Source organism: Notothenia coriiceps, unplaced genomic scaffold (genome assembly GCF_000735185.1).
Source record: "Notothenia coriiceps isolate Sejong01 unplaced genomic scaffold, NC01 NC01_scaffold00011182, whole genome shotgun sequence".
Taxonomy (NCBI): domain Eukaryota; kingdom Metazoa; phylum Chordata; class Actinopteri; order Perciformes; family Nototheniidae; genus Notothenia; species Notothenia coriiceps.
Genome location: NW_011343883.1, coordinates 2,925 through 23,065, shown reverse-complemented (window position 1 = coordinate 23,065; position 20,141 = coordinate 2,925). Strand labels below are relative to the sequence as shown.

Sequence of the window (20,141 nt, the reverse complement as noted above, 5' to 3'; positions counted from 1 at the left end):
CAAACTCCAAAATTTGCCATAGTTTCTCAAAAAATAATACTTCCAGACAAACTTTACTGTTGATACTATTCAAGCAGATGCCCACCAGTAGAAGAACAATGAAACAAACAAAAAACGTTGCCTTAAAATGTTGAAAATAACTTCTCAAAAAAGCCAGGACCGTATTTTAAGATTTGATATTATTAGAGTTATTTTGAGATTGTTATTATTTATTTAAAGTTATAACTTTTTTGTATCTACAGTTACAACTTTAAACTAAGAACTTGCTTAAGTATGCTTTTCCCCCAACGCATTGGCAGAACATTTATTTCAATCTAAGACCTAATTCATTAGTTTGATCTTCTTGAAAATAATCAAGTGAAAACAAATATATTCATTAATGACATTTTAAGTGGCCATTAAGGAAATTGCCACTGGAAATAAATCAAACATTAAGAAAAATAAGTGTACTGTAGATAAACAGTTTCAGATTACTTTGGAAGGGTTTAGAAACGACATATACTGACACACACAAGCTTGTGTATTTGCACAAGTATGTACTGTATGTAGGTGTATGTGGGTATTTAGTATGCATATATGTGCAACTCATTTCGTATGCATGTATGTGCAAGTCTCTATCTACACATAGTTTAGAATATTGACTGAACTCAGAAAGAAACGATTGACATAACATTTACTTGTTGTAAAAATCCCTTAATATTATATAAAAAATATAAACATCCTCAATTGCTTATGTGAAATAATCTGTGGTGGATAGTAACAGTAGCTATATTGAATCAAGTACTTGTCTTGAGAGGCAACGTTTAAGGTTCTTTTCATCCCTACCACATTTGAGTTACTTTGAATATTCAGATTAATATAACAAAATATAATCAACAAATAATGTATCATGTATTATTCTTGTTTAAAAGCTTATCCACCTGATGAATCCCTTTCTGAAAGCTGTAAACAAAACTGAAGAAAATACTAATTGTTGGTAGGCCGTTCCAAATAAAGCAATGACGCAATTGAAAGCCTGTTTACTGAATGGTTTAGAGCAATTTCAGTGGGACAAAAATAGAAAACCCCATTAAACAGCATAATATTAAAATGAATACAGTTCAGGAAAGGACCATTTTATAATTGTACAATAAAATTAACAGCATGAGTAACACAACTGCTAGAAAAAAATGACTAATTGGTCAAAACCTACAAACATTTTCCGTTGCAGCATCCCTTAATGCCCCCCCCCCTTGTATCTTAACAGAGAAAATGTGTATACACAGCATAGACATTCAACTTGGTAAAAAACAATTAACAACTAAATAAATGCTTTATAAGATGGTCAAGTTTGTATTAAAAAAATATTGATGCATCCCTGCTATGATCCAAATGAAGATGGTCCATTATTATTTTTTCTTCGCGATACTTCGAGGGGAGCTTTTGAGCAAGTCTCTGATCTTAAGGTATGTCCCTGTGGCTTCAGCGACTTCAGTGTACTCTGGTGTATCTTCAAACTGAACGATGCCAGCTGCAAACCTGCTTCTATGAGGAACAGCTGATATCTTGTCGTCATGCTGAGGAGAAGCACAATCTCCAGCATTAGAGGGATCGAGATCTGGAATCTGCCGGCTGTCATCCTGGCATTTGATTGGAGCAGGGCTCTGAGGGCTTTCATCCTGGCATTTCATTGGGTCAGGGCTCTGCGGGCTGTCATCCCGGGATTTGATTGGAACTGGACACTGCAGGATTTCTTCTTGTGCTTTGACTGGTTCGGGGCTCTTAGCTTTAATCTCTTGAACCACGGGCTTCTTTTGAATTTCACTGCTAGGGCAAGTTTCTGCGGGTGTCGTTGTGTCCATCGTTTCTTCCACCTCCTCCGTTTCCGTGTCAACATGCGGTATGGACACACTTGGTGAACTAGGTACAGGTGTTCCCACTACAGGTGTCTCAGAGTCACTGTTAGTGGAAGTGTCAGCATTTTCTAGTGCGGCCCAAATCAGCCTCTGCTGCTCCTCCAGTTCCTCCAATGACAACTCATCCTCTGTTGCCGGTACAGTCTCATCCACTACTACCCAGCTACGCCTCCGCAGAGCTGGGGATCCGTTGGTTGGCGTGGGAGGAGGTGTACCTTTAGGGAGAGGTGGGGGAGTGGGTGTTGAAGGAGGAGTGCCCAGAGGTAAAGGAGGAGGAGAATCGTAGCAAGGGGAGCCAGGGGGGAGTGGTGTTTGGAACTGGAAGTCACCTGGGCCTTGATAATAAGGAGTTCCTGGATCTGAGGGGAGACAGGGGAAGATTAGAAAAATAAGCTGATTCAAGTGTTAGGGTACATTGTTCTGAATTTTCGCTTTGAAATGCAAGACTTGCTTTTTACAACGTGGCAACATTGTTAAAAGCACAATATTGCTTGTGCAGTTTTTGACTTTGATATCTAGCTTTTAAACATAAAGCACTACAACCCAAAAAACTATGATCAACAGATCAACAGTTTCTAAAATACTCAAAGCAGTAAGTCTGACAGCAACACCATGCAATCTTTAAAGTCAATATAACCCCTTTTTTCCCACTTTCTGAGGCTTGGTTTTACCTCCAGAAGATCTATTTCTGTCATGTGATTATATATGTGTTTTAAAAGAGCCATGTAATCCTAATAAAGCCAGACAGACACATCTTCCATTTTAGTTCGATAACTTTGTTTTCATGTAATTTGTGAAGCCCATTTTTAGGTGAGAGAGATGAACATTTACCAGACTCAATATCCATGTCGGAGCTCCTGTCAGAGCTCTGATCAGGACTGGGCCTCGTCCTCTTCTTTTGGTGCGGAGATGACTCTGATTCATGGCGCCTCTTGTTGCTGGCTCCAGGCTGTTCGTAAGCAAGAAAGACAAGTGGAATTCAAATATTTAAGGACTCTTCCCAAATACCCAGTGGTCATCATCCTCTCTTCACCAGGGCCAGTTCATTCACAAAAAGTTAATACAGAGGCAGGCATGACTGACTGTTGTATAGAGCAGGTTGGTTTCTGTTGGAAGTAGGCAGGGCACCTATGTTGTGTTATTTATCTTTGATGGTTCTTTTATAATTGTTTTTATTTATAATATTTCCTGTTGGTATTTATATATGATATCTTCTCATTTGCATTGAATGATTTGGAAGCAAACAGTGACATTGATTGATTTTATAAGTAAACCCCGTGAGGATAGTGGAAAGCAAAGTGGTGTCACTTCATAGGATGTTGTTCAATATTAGCTTACCTTCTGGAAATGTAATGCATCTACCTAAAACCCTACCCTCATGTTTGAGTATCAACATCAAGAACCAAGATTGAGAGAAGCTGAAGTAATGGTTTGAAAAAACAAAAAAGGCACAAAAATCTGTCCGTGTTTTGAGAGTAAGAAAAACAACAGTTTGAGGGACTTTAGGATATTTACCATAGGGAAGTTGCTGGACAGGTAAGCTGCATAGCTTGGCTTCATGTGGTTGGTCTGCATTGGAATTGAACCATACTGCATGAACTCCTGGAGGTGAAAAGACATTTAAAAAAGTGTTAGATTAGCACATTTTGACTTGATCAATAGAAAGAGCGTTGTACACACGCATAAATCTCAAAGTGACTTCATAATAAAGAATTCACTTAGATAATAATATATAAATTTAGTGAAAATGATAATACGAATTAAATGGATCAAATGTAGGTCCTTAAGTTGATACTGATGCTGAAAATACTATTGATTTCCATTATTTTCCTTTTTAATAATAAAATAAAAATCTATATAATTAACATATCAATATCATTTATATACCTGAACTTGAATGTAACTAGTGATACATCAAAAAGAAAAAGTTATATTGAAGGACTTACATCTTTCATTGTGTGTGGTGCAGAAACATTGAAACCGGGGAAGTCCACCAGTTTGGAAACATCATAAGAGATGTTTTGGGAATTGTCTTTTGTGTTACCTTCATTTGGAACTAGAAAACAGAAGAAAATAGTCACAGATTCAGTCAAATCTTTCTACATCTCAATGAAATTATTATGTTTTGATATCTGAAAGAAAAATCTGTTTAAATGTAATTGCAAACATACCATTCCCATCATACATCGTCAAGCCAGAATCTTGCATCTCTGCCTCTTTGAGCCAGCCTGGGGGATATCCCATCTGCCTCATTCGATAAATGAGAGGAGGCAGGGTGTTTCCTTCAATTCCAAGAGCTGTCAACAGCTCCTCACTGTTCAAAAGCACAACAGTGGAAAACATTTAGGTTCAAGACTTACTTTAACATGAACAATATACCTAACATGTGTACAAATAATGTTTGTAGAGCTGCAACGATAAATGTATCAGCAGAAAAATAACTATTTGGATAATCCATCAATCATTAAAGGATTTTTTTATTGCAAAATGGCAGAACATCCTGTTTTCAGGATCTAACATATAGGTTTTTTTCTAAATCACTCATTGAATACTATTCGGTAGGAAGACATTATCTTGGATTTTAAGAATGGATGGACACTTTAACTAGGTCCTGACACTTAATAGACCAAATATTAACCTAGAAAGCAATATGCAGATTCACCAAAAAAGAATAAATAATACAAATAGAAATCACTGGAGCCCTAGTTGTGTCTATTGGGCATGAACTAAAAAGCCTACCTCATGACTCCAGGCTTGTATTTCGCAAAGCGTTCCTCCACTTCATCAGCGTGGTACCGCTGGTTGCTCTGCATGGACTGGTTGCTGTTCTGATTGAACTCCTTTCTTCGCTCATTAATTGCAGCCATGTCTTTGGGCTATGGAGGGTAACATGTATAAATAGAGTATATCAAGTTATGACTCATGTTTACATTCAAATCATAATAATGCTAACTTGTTCTTACCTTGGGACAGTCTCTCAGCTGATGACCACTCGAACCACAGTTGAAACACATTGACTTGGGTCTACGATGAACAGATGAGTGATGGACTCATTATACAGGTATATGCCACACAAAAACAAAAGAAGAATCAAAGGATAGAAACTAAATACATTTTTATTACATACCTTTTTTCTTTCATTTCAATATCTGTGCCAACGACTTGGTTGAAAACCTGTTGATAGCTTTGCAAAAATTCAGGAAATGTTATCGTGTTTGTTTAAAAGTAAAAGCTACAAGTTTCCTTTTTCAGAAAACTAAAGATAATTGCCAATCAAAGAGAATATTCTGATGCCTTGTTGAAGACAAGTGAACGGACTACACTGTTGATTTGTTTGTTTGCGTCAGTTTATCATTCTTAAAGATACGTTGGAACATCCCATCCATCTGTCAGCTGGGGGTTTTCATTTAACAGAGGCTGTCCAAGTCTGTCAACACTAAAGGTAGTGAAATATAACACACTTCCCACCACCTAGAAAAGAAACATAGTGTATATGTTAACTTGGCAGGAAATCTATTTGAAACATCCAATTCTTTTTTCCATGTGGCAAGGGTTATACTTTATGCAATATTCAAACTGCTGTAAATTACAGTAAATACTCACTTTAAAGGCTTCAGTTGTTTTTTTTACAGTGCTGGAAGGAGACTTCTGCAGATCTTCCTCCATAGCAAAGGCTGAATTCTTCATATAGAACAGAACATGTTTTAACATAGGTTCATAACTCTATTGATATTAATGACAATAAAAACACATTCTTGTTTAATACCTGAGGTGTCATTTGAATGATGGATGTTCTCTTTTCATTGCTCGGGTTCTGGTGCTTAAAAATCAAATTGCAGATGCAATCTTCAATTTCTTGACGACATTGCCTAAAAGGGAAGACGTGTATAGTTTAAGTTTTTTTTAACAATTTAGCGATGAGGTACACACACACAGCAAAGTAATAGAAATTCTGTACTTTCATCTTATAACCCAATGTGTGAAAACCAAACAAAAGGGACGTAAAACAAATGTGTTTTAGCAATAGTGTTAACATGGTTAAACAGAAATGTTTTACCATCACGCCAACTTGACAGCAGTGTTGAACAGTAACTAAGTAAATACATTAAAGCACTACACTAAAGTAACATTTTGAGTTACTTGAGTAATTACATTTGATGTAACTTTATAATTCTACTCAGAGGGAGATATTGTTCTTATTTTATCAATTGAGTGACTAGTTATGGAAAATATGATCAACGATGAAGATATACGTTATTAATAAAACAATCAAACAACACAGCATTATATAAAGCAATTGAAATTACCCCCAACTTTAATATTAAAATCAGAGATGCATCAACACATATAAAAAGACAGACATTGTTCTGAAATGTTATATTCGCTAACCATTGATGGACATACTAGGACAGACGTGATAAAACATACGATGCAAAACAGAAGTGAAACAATGAACACATGTGACTGCTTACTTTGAAATAATGTTGTTTGCATAAAGGACTTGAAGAGCTGGCCCGTCCATGTTGGCATCTTCAATATGCATGCCGCTGTAAAGAGAAAGAACAATTATTATTGTTATTATTATATATATGTTTAATGCACAAGGACCATGCATACAAATGAATGAATCTCAAAAAGAGAAGAGATGCTATATGCCAGATTATAGTTTAAATCTCATTTTCATCTGCAGTCGCTGGGCAGTGACACACAACAATCATCAAACATGAAAAACATATCATAATGCCTATCACACTTACAGATGTATAAAATATAAATACTATTGGTCAGTACAAATATAATTCTACAATTAATTTATAATTCAATCTGAAATTATATTCCAATCAATGTTCCATTTAATGTTGGCAAGGCAAAGAATTGTGTGCACTATGGGAAACACCATGACATGATTGTTATGTTGAGTTTCGTTTCATTTCTTTGGCGCATTAACTATTCAGCTCACAATTACCTTGGTCGTGCCATGATGTTCAGTTTCCTTCTCAAACCTTTATGTGATCAATGAGTTAAGGAATTAGACAGACATTCTTAAAAAAATAGCCATCAGCGTACATTTATGGGTTGTGCGTTTTCTGTTTTGGTTATTGACAGTAGGCTAGCGACGTTAGCCGCCGTTAGCTTGTGCTACATCCACAGAGCTAACACACACTGGTACAAGGATATTCTCCTCGGTGAGTCTCTGGATGTGTTCATCACACTCCTCAAGCCGGCTCGGGAGCTGGCTCGTCTCCTCCTGTTCTTCCTCATCGTTGAATGTGAAGCGAATATGCGTGGGGACGGTCGGCGGTGCAGAGTCATCGAGCTGCTCAAAGAGCTCACTGTCGCCGAAATCAACTTCAGCCATTTTTTACAACACTGTGGTGAAGGCAGGACGGATCCAGGTTCAGAGGTGAAAGCAGTTATTAATCGTTTTTCATTGGTTCTCTTCATGTCACGTGATACGCAGACGACAAATGGTGTTGTTCTAAGCCCAGAAACATCTATATCAGGCTACATCACTCCAACACAAGGAGAATAAACTATCGTTGCTTCTCAGGTCTCTTCACATTACAGATAATGAATGTGTAATTATATTTGAAAGTACAAGTCAACACTTCGTACTTTTCAGAACATTTCAGTGCATCGTGTTATAGAGCTCATGAATCGCCGCTGCTTTCGCCTTTAAGACAAAGCTAAGGGCGTAAAATTACCCTTTAATTCCTGTTCCGGTGTCGACACCGGCAGTCATCTGGGTTTGTTGCTGTTGCCTGTTAACCCCGCTTGAATGTCGTTACTTTACTGTAGTGTGCAGTATAATGGTGAAACAATCAGTCTTTCTATGGGACAAGAGATATTTGTGAGTGATTGAGAAGCTTCCCTTGCTTCCAGCAATGTCGAGCCCCTCTACTACCCATTTAGCTTTACCGCATTGGGACGGGGGCTCTCGAAAAATTCGCTTTATTCAGCTGGTGAATCTGACATCGTTCAGACTGACAGACTGCTCCAACAAGGTGAGTGTTACTGCAGGCTTCTGTCTGTGAGTGGTGTAAAGTAATTAAGTAGATTTACTTAAGTACATTTTTGAGGAGTTTGTTCTTTACTCTAGTATTTCAATGTTGGTTACGTTGAGGTAAATTGTGTACTTTTACTCCACTATATTTATTTAATACCTTAAATATAGTCACAAATGTTTTATTAATGATTTTGAATTATATTCAACACTTAAATAAGACTTTTCTTACACCTCGAGTAAAACAAGCTACCCTGCAGCATACAAAGTAATTCAAATTAGCTGCCCCTTTTCCAGCTTTGATAACAGATGAATGCATCAATATTGATAATCAAAATATACAATATATAGTATTCTGAAATGGGAAAACTTGAAGTTTATTTTGATGCTAACACTTTTGTCATTTTAAATGAGTGATGTTTGCAATGCAGGACTTTTACTTGTCACTGAGTATGTTTACACTGTGGTATTTCTACTTTTACTACAGTAAAAAAGTTACATCTTCCACCCCCGGTTTTTGTAAAGCAACTTGACAGTTGTCTGTAATCTTGTCTGTTTTTGAAATGCATTTTATTAGCAGTATTACTTCTCAATTTATGTTAATATCACACCAAACGACATCATTTGTATCATCTCTGTATCTGTTTCAGAGTCCAGTGGTTCCTCTCTTTTTAGGCGCTGATCTGTTTTCCAACACAGACATTCGCACAGAGAACCATCCCAGATACCATGCCAAGTTTGCCAAGAAAGGCTTTGCAACGAAAATACATTTTTCCTCAGGTAAACAAATACAAAGGAGAAATTAGCAGCACAAATGTGTTCCAATGACTTCCCTTACACCAATACACACACTGTTGTCTTCCTGTTGCAGCGTTCAGGTTCCATGGGCTGAAGGTATCTACTGCAAACAACAGCCTCTGGTTCTACAGCGTTCAGGGACTTTTTCGAGTAGCGTTCGAGATGTACAGTAAGCAGGAGCAGCTTGATGTGCTTGAGAACTTCCAGGTGCAGTACAGTAAGCATTTCGAATGTCTTTACATAATATATTTTCTTTTTTCAATGTATCAATGTTTTATTTCTTACTGTTTAACATTGCAGGATGTTTGGAAATCCCAGATAAATGACAGCCCTCTGAAAACGAGTTACAGCCTCAGTGTGCAGCTGGACAACACTCCGTCCAGCAGCCTGCAGGATACAGAATCCAGGAGGGAAATGTCACAACCTCAGCATCGCCAGGTTGGTAGGGAATCGATGGATGTATATAGCAGTGAAACAGTCGATGCATCAGCAGATCACGACTACTGTTCTTTTCCTAAACAGACATTGAAAACAGAGCACAGCCAACTTGTTGTTTCAACAGTGAGAGAGAAATTACAGAGCTTGGATGACAAACTCTCCTCTGAGACTCACAGCTACACAGAGCAGCTGGAGACTATCTTGCTGCTTTTGGAGAACATTGAGCGGTACATGAATGGGAATCTAGAAGAAAAGGATGTAACAGACACGGTCATAGCCCTACTACAGGCCAAAGACTGGGGCAGTGTGTATTCAAGTTCCCTTTTCTGTGGTGTAGGACGGTGGCTAGGCCAGCAGTTTCACGCAGCCAACGGCAGCATCAGCCAGAGAGTGGAGGACTTTAAAGTTCAGCACATTGAGCGGATTAGTGACTTGCCACCTGCTGAGGAACTAGTGACAGAGCTTTTCCCAGAAGCCATGCAGACTCTGCTGCTACATTGGATGGGTTTAAGTGAGGAGTCCACTGTGGAGAAGAGACACAGCGAGTTCCCCATCCTGCTCCTCATCCTCGAGTTCGCCAACCACAACCTCATCACCGGTGTTGCTCATGTGCTGTACTCCAGTCTTATATGTAAATAGGAGATTTTTCATTTTGGCGTAAACACCAAGAATTTAACTGAACCTTTTTTTTAAACCAGTATTCTAATACATATCTATTTTTGTATATGAAACTGTCCTTTATTTGCTTTGTACAGTCTAGTTTTCTATCAGGTTTCGTAACAACTAGGGCTGCATGACAACTCGATATTGTGTCGACCTTCAGGGGAGTCCTTTTGCTATGGTCTAATAATTTGTTTATTTTAATTATGATTGCACACAAATTGTGTTTTACAAATCATGTAACATTTTGTGAAGATAATCCATGGTTCTAACATAATTCACAGAACATATAGCTTTTCTCCATATGATTTTGCCTGTTTCATTGTTTACAAATTGATTTGGAAAAACATTTGTTCATTTAAACCAAAAATATTATCGGTGTTGAAATGAATAAAAATAACCACAGTCAACACAAAACTAATTTATTAGGAGCATATGAAATATGTGATTTCTGCTGTCAAGCCCATCTTTATCCATGGCAATACTGAGTACAATATGTAATAAAATCCAATGCTGTGTTTTTCCCAATCAGGAAAATTAAATGAGAGATTTTGATAATGCTACTCTGTCTTCAAACACCTTTTTGCTAACTGTGTTAACTTGAGCCATATCATATTCTGTTTATGTTCAAACAACCACATATGAGTTAAAAAAAACTACCACATTTTCAAACAAATAACATATCTAATCTTAACCAGTATCAACCAGTCAAGCTGATGCATCCTTTTGCAAAGGTTACAATACAGATTAATACACAGTGAGACATACTCAGCATCTGCCTATTTACATTATAATGTTCCAATATGTGAGATGTTTGTCTATAAATAAATTACAGATTCATAGCGACATCCATGCAAGCTTGAGGGCTAGCGATGAATTGGTGGTCCCGTGTGATCAGATGTGGGGCAAATGTCTGGCGCTAGATGGAGTCCATCCCACGGGAGAATGAGGAGCCGAAGCCGAGGCCCATCCCCCTCTGAGTGTGCGTCTGAGAGCGAGCCATCTCGTACTGAACGTCCAGGTTCCTGAACATCTCCTCCTGCTTCTGAAGAGTCTTCAAGCCTTCTTCGTTGAGCGGTTGGGCGACTTCGGGTTCCACTTCATCCTCTCCCTGTAAACACACCAAATGGATTTTAGCGCGGAAAAGAAAACATTCAGAAAGCATCAAGTTGTGTATTGAACATTTTACGGCAACTTTTTTAATTGCTGTGTTCATATGTCTTTTCTGAAATGTCAATCTCTATAAAAATGTAGTGACCAGATGTCTGATCTTAAGTATGCATCCGAGAGTAAGCTACGAAAAGCATTCACAGGGCTGAAAAACATATGAAATCCAGACGAAATGCAAGCAGGCAATCACTGTAACCCTCAGTGAGCCGGAGGGGAGGGGCCAACTTTGAATGCTGTTAACAAACAACTTATTTTGTCTTCGAGTAAAATGACTATTACTTACTTTTATTCCCATTAGTTTGCGGAATTTAACATTTTGGTTCTTGTTTCCAAAGTTGAGCTTTTCCCACAACTCAGCTGTCTGGGATTTGTCCTTAAAAGAAAACAGAAATGATAAGACTCATGTAATGTTATTCAAATATGGAATTGGTGGATAAATAAGAAGTAACAGCAAAATCCTATCTTACCCCCTCCTTCTTTCCCTGCCATAGCATCTTCCTCTTTTTCTCCTGCTCTGCAAACTTCATGGGGTTTACAGCGGATGGGTTATAGAAGCTGGGCACCGCGATGCCCGTCTCTGCCAGTGTTTTCGCTTGAAGGGCTGCCATCTGTGCCGCCATGGCTATCTGTGGCGTGACCTGGGTCCCAGAGGCTAGCAGGGCGGCCACATTGAGCGCGGGGTTCGATGTGAGCGCTGCAGCAGCCGTCGCCGCGATAGGGGCGGACACTGGAAATAGAAAAGACAGCATGAGTAAGTTACTGAATCTTGACTGAAATGATTTGAAAACTTGGGCACATTAAGCTCTTCTCACCTGCAGTTATCTCCTGCTGTTGCTGCTCCAGCATCTCCTTCTCCTTCTGCTCCTGCAGTTTCTTTGCTCTCTCCAGCCTGGAAGGAAAACAGTAAGATCATCACGTTAGTTTTTTCATCTAAAGGCCTGTCACCTTCTGTGTATCTAGAAGTGATCAAATATTTTGTACGCAAAAAAAACATGTTGGAGACATAAGCCAGATTTTACACTTGTATTTTTTTTTTGCATTATTGCATTCATTAAAAGGTAGGGTAGGTAAGAATGGAGAAACCAGCTCGAGTGCGCTACACAACCGGAAGTAATCTGCCCCTTCCTTCAGACTTCCTTACAGAGCCCCTCCTCCAACACACACGAACGCGCACATGACCAATGAGGGCACGAGATAAGTTTGTGCACAGATGGAAGGCTGACAGGCAGGTAGGCCATCCAGTTACTTTAGCCGGGCCGGCTCAGATGATTGGTCGTGCTTGTTACAGCGCTACGGCTTCCAGAGATGACATTTTTTAATGTATTTATTGTCAAAGCATTTAATATATTCATTGCTATCGGGATGTTAAGAGCATTCCATGGAATATAACAAAGTGTTTCTGAAGGGAATTACCTACCCTACCTTTAAACAGGGGGACAGTAGAGATTTGAAAGGAAGGCAGATAAAGAAGGTGCAACATGCAACAAAGGTCCCCGGCCAGACTAAATGTGGATATTTAAAATCACATGTTCACCAAGACAACCAGTGTACCCCATCTATCTGCATTTAATGTGTCCTTGATTTCTTACCAATGTGGTTTTATGAACAAATGTGATCTCTGGTAAGTGCAACATGGTTGAGAAGTCAGATTAAACTAAACCCAGTGATCAACAACTTTAAATCTGAATAACTTCAGGAGTGAGCCAGCTGGCTGATGGAGGGATTTAGATGTCTGTATGGTCTAAAGCTTCATACTCTGTCATTTCACTGCTACCCATTTCATCTTGATAACATGTCAGGCATTAGTAGAGCAGTAGAGGTTGACAAGGTTAGGGTAATAACTGAAAAAGAACGCTTTGTAGCCGATGCAGAAAGCACCCCTAGCATTGCTTGGATTTGTCGAGACCATCTACATTGTAAAAGCCCTGGAAGCTATTGCCTTGCCTTCTGGCCAGGGCCTCTTGTGCATCCATAGCTGGGTTTCGGCCCCGGAAGGCAGGTGGATTAACAGACCTGCTTCGACTCTTTCTTAGCACTTTCTCACTCCTTTTCTTTCGCTCCCTGGGGGAACAACAACAGAAAAAGAAACTTAGCAAGTAGAACAAAAGATCAAAAACACTTCATCTAAACGGTAGGATCACTCTCACCTGCTTTTACTGCGACTTCTGCTGTGATGGCGGTGTTTGGTCCTTGAACCCGAGCGAGACTTCGCCGACTTCTTCTTCCTGTCGCGGCTACGTGATCGTGATCGCCGTTTGTCCTTACTTTTACTGTGAGGCCGTCTGAAAGTAACACAATCCATCAACGTGAATCATCGATTCACCATTCATCCTAGATTCCCTTTAAGGATATCCAGTCTACAGGGCCCAGGAGTTCAAAACTTTTAATCTCAATCAGATCCGATCAGATTTTGAAATCCCATTTTTTGTGATCCAGGATCAGACAACTCGGACAGATTTTGTCCCAATATTTCAAAGCAATTCAGGATCACCCTGATCCAGATTCAGACTTTTCAAGATTACTAGATCCTGAATATCAGTGCTTTAATTATACCGATCTCCATCTAGTGGATATGAAAAAGAATACAAGGAAGACAAGAGACCACATTGCAGAGACATCTATTGTCCGCAATTACTTTTGAAAGGTGATGACAGATGATGGTTTTTTTTTTAATCTAAATTACATTTGTGATTGACAATCTTTGTTGTGATAATTTTATGAGCATAAACATTTATGTCATCAACATTTGGTTGAAAACAAAATAGGCCACCACAAACGTGACCAAAAAATGAAAAATAAAATTGATTTGCCATGAAGGCTAAAATGTGTGTATTAATTCAGTTAACAAACTTTGCCATTTTATTTATATTGAAACATATTTTTAAATAAATGGTACAGTACATTTTGCTCTAGTAATCCACTGGAAATCCACCCCTCTGGTGGGATCAAGATAATCCAGTTTTTTGGGATCAAACTGATCCCAATCCTGTGTTGTCGGTTTGAACTATCCGTTTTGAAGATTTGATCCAGATTAAAGCTTGGATTTGATTTCCTGATCTGATCTGATCTCAAAGTGATCCTAATCCTGTTTCTTTGTTTTGAACTAAACAAAATCCAAATCTGATCCGATCAGATAGGGATTCAAAGTTTTGAACTCCTGGGCCCTGGATATGGAAAAGTGCCAACTATTAATTAGGACCAGAGCTTCTACGATAAAAATGATCATACATTTGATTATCTGTTGCAGGGTATGCAGGAATCCTGAAGTCAAATGTAATACCTTTTAAGACCCTTTTCATACATTTTAAGATCTCATCATTAATCCAGAAAACATACCAGACCCTAAATAACAATGAATGTAGACCTGCAGAACATATTGATTGTATTGATCAGACTCACCTCTCTCGTGAGTGTGACCTGGAGGCGCTGCTGCGGCCCTTGGAGGGTTTCCTGTCTTTGCGTCTGGATCGCTCGTCTCCATCCTCTGCTGAAAGTCTCTCTGCCTCTTGCTGCTCGTCTGTTTTTCTGTGCGATTTTGATGGTTTCTCCGAGTCCCTCTTTCGAGCCTGTTTAAGAAGAAGTTGTCTCTTTCAGGAAAATAGTGCAACAAAAAGAGTTAGTACCATGGCTTAAGGCAGACGGTATGTAATCAAATTGGTTTGTAAAAACAAAAGTCCTTCTCATTTCAAATCTACTTTCATAACATACACAGAATGTCGTGTTGTGAACAGGATTGCAAGAATGGAATTTATTTCTAATATAGACTCATTTGACTACACTACATTCAGTGACTCGAAATATATCAGCGCTTATATACATGCCAAATTACGGCGCTGTATACTTTCTGAATTAAAGTGTCAGCTAATTAAATGTAATAATGTACTGCAATCAATCAAAATAAAAACACATTTGGAAACTCTCAGACGATGTCATCCTTTGCATGCAAACACTAGGATCTAATTCTTATAAACATATATTCGAGTCGTCAGTTCTGCAAAAAACCCAATTCAATGTCTCCAGAATGCTTTGGACTTGAAACCACTGAAAGGTGAAAGTAGGGATGGGCATCGACTTACTTCTTACAGCTTCTTTACTTACTCCATCCAAATCAAACAACACTGGTGATATAATTAACATATAAAAGCACAGATGACCCTTTTGAAATTAAATGAATGATGCATTTCTACACGATTTAATATCCTATGACCATCGTATGTGTAATTCTTATAACAACATGTTTATGTGACGGTAACACTGTTTGGAACGAGTCTTCATTAGTATGATGTGGCAAATCACTTAACAGAGCTCAAACGTTTTTACTCTTTATAAAAACAAATGAGTCGTACAATTCCAGATTTAATGAAAAGAGATCATTTGGATTAAATGAGATTAATTTAATGAATTATGCCCATCCCTAGCTGAAAAAGATTATTCTTCTAATAGTGTGAGATAAATAGGAGTTTGAATGGCAGATAGTTACCTGTCCCAGTAGTAGACATATTATTTTGCTATGTCAGCAGGGTCTTCTGTTCAGTCTCTTCGTGCATTAGCACGCTGAGTATGATTTGTTATAGAAATGTTATCATGTGATCTACACACAGGATTTAACAAAAAAAGCTACTCTTCACCTTTTATTACGGACACAAACAATGACAGATATCGAAGGATGAAAGCTTCCTTTGACACATGTCAACCATTCCACGAGCGAGCCCAATGTCATCTATTTCTTTTGTTCTTAACTTTAGGTATTGTAACAAATGTAACCTTATAAAAACATACTCACCTTTACCTAAAACTAACAAGAAAAACTACTTAAGGACTTCAAAATCACATCAAATGTGTTTTTAGTCATAGAAAGAAATGTATTAATTACCTCTTTACTCCTGGTACGACTCCGTTTGTTTTTTCTGTCTCCTGAAAATAGCAGAAAGCATAGATATGACAAAAGGTATTTCTGATCGTTGCTCAATGAGAAGGTGGCTTTTTTCTTTCCACAAACTGATGGATCTCATGAGTGTATCTGCTGAGAACAAAACTCATACCATGGCCATCATTTGTTCGGCTACTTCAGCAGGGGATTTGTCCGTTACTGAATACTCACGTTTTCCTTCCCTGGAGCGTGACCTTGACCTTGAATGGTGAGGTCTGGAGCTCCGGGGAGACCTGGATGACTCCATGTTGTGTTTTTTTCTGTGATGAACTGGGGAGCCTGGTCTGGTCATGTCAACCGAATCATTGTCACTTCCCTGGAAAATATGGATATGAGATCAAAACACGTCAGCAGCAAATCAGTGTGGTTTTATAAGCTAAAGCACTGATGTACTGTTCTATTACAATTATTTAGAGTGGCAGGGTATGAGACAGTTTTTAACATAACATAGTCTGTTACATAAGGATATATAGGACATGTGTTTTGATGACACAAAATGATTTAATTTAATACTACCGTCCTTGTATCACTTTGCTCAATCTTCAAAACACACACACACAATCAAAACTATGCATATAAACATCAATCTCACTATATCCTGAATGGGTTTATACATACAAATATAAATAATTACAAGTTCTGAAATAGCACTCACGTAAAGTAAAAGACTAATTTATTGATATCGATAATACCATCCGTTTCCTAAATGGATTATGGTTACAGACAGGAAACTAATTCACAAGTCTCCTAATACGTGTTTAATACAATTGTTCCTTTCTTAACATCTCCTTTTGCCCATCATTTAAGTCAAATAGTCTGCAGACAGGATTTAAATGAAAAATAATTTTAAATTCACAGTTTTAGAGAAGATGGCCTGTAGTGCTAGGCTGTCTTCTTTAACGGATTAAAGCCCTATTTCATGCATTTTCTCAGTATGTACTGTACATGAGATGTTTACTTGACTATGAACGATTCCACTCAGCCCTTTTCGATTCACTGATCATCCAGCAGTTTAAATGTGATAGTACTGTATACTAGTTTAACTTAATACACAGTCAGATGGTAAGAAATTACTTTAAAAGTAACATTAATCCAGTATTGTTAAGTGAATGGGCCTGTTTTGGTCGTATGGCTGAATCGTTGATAACCATCAGCCATACAGACCAAAACAGAACTTTATCATTAGCACCACCATAACGCCTTAAATACAAATTGTTCTCGCAGGTCTTCACACTTTTAAATAGCAGCTACTGATGTTAAATTCGGCAAATGTACGACGTCCGGTGGTTTTTATTCGGTCATGACGATGATTATGTTTTAACCAAATGCATATCACGATTGTTACGGGGCATTAAATCAAAAACAAACCAATTAGCCAACATGCTATCTGAATAAGCTAAACTCTATTACGGTCGACATTCATTCTTCCATTAGAAGGATTTTTTTTTTACATTAGCTTGGTCGCTAAGCTAACAAACGGTAGCCGCCATCTTTACCAATAACATATTTGCTAAATAGAATCGTTAACCTACACTTACGTTATTTATATGTTCCTGCATCTATTTGTGTACTGATCATCGTTGTGTATTGGTACTTACCGACATATTCCAACAGCACAATGTTTATGTAACACGTCTGTTTTGTTGACTGCAAACACGGAGGACCTTAAGCTGCTCCAGTCGAGCTAAGCTAATTTGATCTGGGTTGCCAGGTTTTACCTCTTGTATCCTTTGCATTCCTGCCAATGCAAACAGAGTTAACCAAGCGGACAAAACACAGGGATGGTTTTTCTATTTATGGAGAAGTATAATGGAAAAAGGCTTTGATAATATTAGGCAAATATTGTAAATAATGACATGAAAGAGATTTAGTGTCAAATTTGACAAATAATATATAAAGTGACGCAGGTTTAAACCGAAAATGATTTGTTTTAGTACATTATGTGGTCAGGTCTGGTTCTTACAAAATGTTAAATACTTTATTGATAAGGTTAAAACAACTGAAGAAAATCTGATTTGTGAACACTAAAAACTGTGTTATTACTGGTAAAGGATTTCATCTTATAACTTATAAAGTAGCAGAAGAACATGAAATCAACGGAAACGTATCCAAACTGGCAACGCAACAAGGCTCTCCGGATGTTCCTCTATTGCCCCGCCCTCCTGTGTGAGAGATCGTGGTCTAACCCCCTGAATTCAGCCTGTCAGGCAGCACTCAATCTTAGACTGTGTGCAGACGAAATAATCTTTGTCTAGTAAAACATTATATTTGGATTCACGGTTGATTTTATTAACATATTGGGTGTGGCTTTTGGTTTACCTATTCATAAATCATAAAAAACGTGGCATGCTGTATGCATAGCCTCCATAAACTCAGTTGGAATTAGTATCTGGTAGACAAAACCCAGGGGAAAGTTACCCATGAAATACCGTCAGCAACCCGCCAATTTATAAAGCTAAAGTGAAGTGATGTTATGGTTGCCGTCTGATTATTTTTCGTGAGTTGGTAACTAATTCTCAACTGTATCAGCGGTGTCGGCAATCTGCTAACTAATAGGTAGCCTTACATGTTGTTTGTCTTGTATCTCTTGGCTGAATTAACAGCGTTATCATAACATTGCGGTGTAATGGGTTACAGAGTTGTCAGAACTTGCTAGCTAGCCTGGCTAAAATCAAGTTAACGTCTCATGTTGACTCATGTTGAGATGAAAATCGTCATATCTTTCCCATGTAGTTAACTTCGCTGCATGACATGGCGATGTGGAGCGACGTTGAGCTTCTGACCAACGAGGACACAAACCCGGTCCGCCTCAGCAGTGAGGAGAATGGTAGTGGTTTGTATCAGGTGGACACATTGGTCAAAATCTCCACTGCCAATGAGGTAATTAATATATTATAATGTTTCAATCTCGAATATGCTCTTGTACCCTTGCTACTCCAATTTGTACGACACACACACACACACACACACACACACACACACACACAGTGTAAAGAATAAAAGTTCTGCATTCAAAATGTTACTCAAGTAAAATAATAAAGTATTCGCACACTATCCTCAAAGTACCAAAAGTAAAAGTACTTATTAGTTTCAAGGCTCTTATTGTCATGCGTACATAGCTACAGTGTAGTTATGACAATGAACATATTAGGTCACAGGCTCCTCCAACAGTGCAACACAATAAAACAGATAATGGTGCAATAAAATAAAATAGAATATAATTGAAACAGAATGTGATAAAAACTGTGCAGAATAGTCTATATACAGTAATTCGAATATTGATATATGTGAGTTTTAAACAGATTAATGTTATGTATGTTCTTTCAAAAGTTCAGGTGTTTAACATTCTTATGGCCTGTGGGATGAAACTGTCTGAGTGGTGGTTTCAGACCTCATGCTGCGGCACCGCCTGCCAGACAGCAGCAGACTTTAGAGTGATTTGATGGTAATGCTGGGTGTTGCAGGTGCAGAGAGATCCCCGTCTATCCGCCTCCAGTGGGTCCAACTGGAGCATTGTTGTGGCAGACAAGACGGTTATCCTGTTTGACCAGAGCTATCAAACCATCCTGCTGCTTCTGCATTTTGGTATGTTTCTACCATCATCTTTATTCAAGTATTTAAATCGTAAGAAATTGGGGATGGTGGTGGCTCAGTGGGTTAGTGCGTTGATCTTCGGATCAGGGGAGCACTCGTTTCATCCCAATCCAATCCACTTTATTTATATAGCACATAATAAAAACAGAGGGTCTACCTAAGTGCTTCACACCAAACATAACATTATAATAACATATAATATTACATTAATAGATAAAAGGCACACATAATAATTAATGCACGGTACATAAAGGCTATGGACAGACAATAAAAGCATAAAAATCGATAAAACAGCTCAGACTGACTCGAAAGCGAGGGAAAAGAGGTGGGTCTTTAGGCGAGACATAAAAGTTTGGAGGGTGGGCGACAATTTGACACGGGTCGTTCCAGAGCCGGGGGCTTCCGCTGAGAAGGCTCGGTCTCCCCTGGTCTTTTTCTTGGTTTTAGGGCTACCAGCCGCAGCTGATTAGCCCTTGAGGGGGTCGGAGATTTACTGAGGGGCCAGCCCATTAAGCCATTTAAAAACAGACAATAACATCTTAAAATGAACTCTAAAATGGAAAGGAAGCCAGGAGGGAAGCCAGTGGAGGGAAGCCAGAATAGGTGTGGTGTGTCCATGCTTGCGTGTTCCTGTAAGCAGCCGAGCCGCAGC

General features: G+C 38.5%; 4 protein-coding genes across 6 annotated transcripts in view; 2 read left to right on the top strand and 2 right to left on the bottom strand.

The window, feature by feature from the left end:
* Positions 1-1,004: 1,004 nt before the first annotated feature.
* On the bottom strand, positions 1,005-7,284 carry zcchc8 (zinc finger, CCHC domain containing 8). The gene is made up of 14 exons (XM_010772375.1): positions 7,074-7,284; positions 6,862-6,904; positions 6,368-6,442; positions 5,662-5,764; positions 5,499-5,576; positions 5,263-5,366; positions 5,023-5,079; positions 4,859-4,919; positions 4,635-4,771; positions 4,067-4,209; positions 3,842-3,951; positions 3,411-3,497; positions 2,727-2,844; positions 1,005-2,254 (listed from the first exon to the last, which is right to left on the bottom strand). The coding sequence occupies exons 1-14, from the start codon at positions 7,252-7,254 to the stop codon at positions 1,389-1,391; spliced, it is 2,163 nt and encodes a 720-aa protein (XP_010770677.1). The 5' UTR covers positions 7,255-7,284; the 3' UTR covers positions 1,005-1,388.
* Positions 7,285-7,626: 342 nt separating this feature from the next.
* Positions 7,627-10,531, top strand: LOC104946526 (uncharacterized). Its single transcript, XM_010772371.1, has 4 exons — positions 7,627-7,900; positions 8,550-8,679; positions 8,771-8,904; positions 8,998-10,531. The coding sequence occupies exons 1-4, from the start codon at positions 7,781-7,783 to the stop codon at positions 9,772-9,774; spliced, it is 1,161 nt and encodes a 386-aa protein (XP_010770673.1). The 5' UTR covers positions 7,627-7,780; the 3' UTR covers positions 9,775-10,531.
* On the bottom strand, positions 10,202-17,593 carry rsrc2 (arginine/serine-rich coiled-coil 2). 3 transcript variants are annotated; one of them, XM_010772372.1, is made up of 10 exons: positions 17,494-17,593; positions 16,067-16,211; positions 15,839-15,879; positions 14,365-14,552; positions 13,113-13,247; positions 12,910-13,026; positions 11,778-11,854; positions 11,433-11,692; positions 11,249-11,338; positions 10,202-10,906 (listed from the first exon to the last, which is right to left on the bottom strand). In XM_010772372.1, exons 1-10 carry the CDS (start codon positions 17,497-17,499, stop codon positions 10,715-10,717), a joined length of 1,251 nt encoding a protein of 416 aa, XP_010770674.1. In that variant the 5' UTR covers positions 17,500-17,593; the 3' UTR covers positions 10,202-10,714. The 3 variants fall into 3 exon arrangements, with proteins under 3 accessions (XP_010770674.1, XP_010770676.1, XP_010770675.1); XM_010772374.1 differs by having other exon boundaries at positions 12,979-13,026; XM_010772373.1 differs by having other exon boundaries at positions 14,365-14,531.
* A 773-nt stretch (positions 17,594-18,366) lies between these two features.
* Positions 18,367-20,141, top strand: part of LOC104946541 (kinetochore-associated protein 1) — a gene marked incomplete at its 3' end in the record, with an annotated part of 3,945 nt that continues 2,170 nt past the window's right edge. Inside the window, exons 1-3 of the mRNA XM_010772392.1 lie at positions 18,367-18,451; positions 18,629-18,775; positions 19,360-19,480. Coding sequence (XP_010770694.1) covers positions 18,647-18,775; positions 19,360-19,480 — 250 coding nt within the window. The remainder of the gene's footprint in view (positions 18,452-18,628; positions 18,776-19,359; positions 19,481-20,141) is intronic.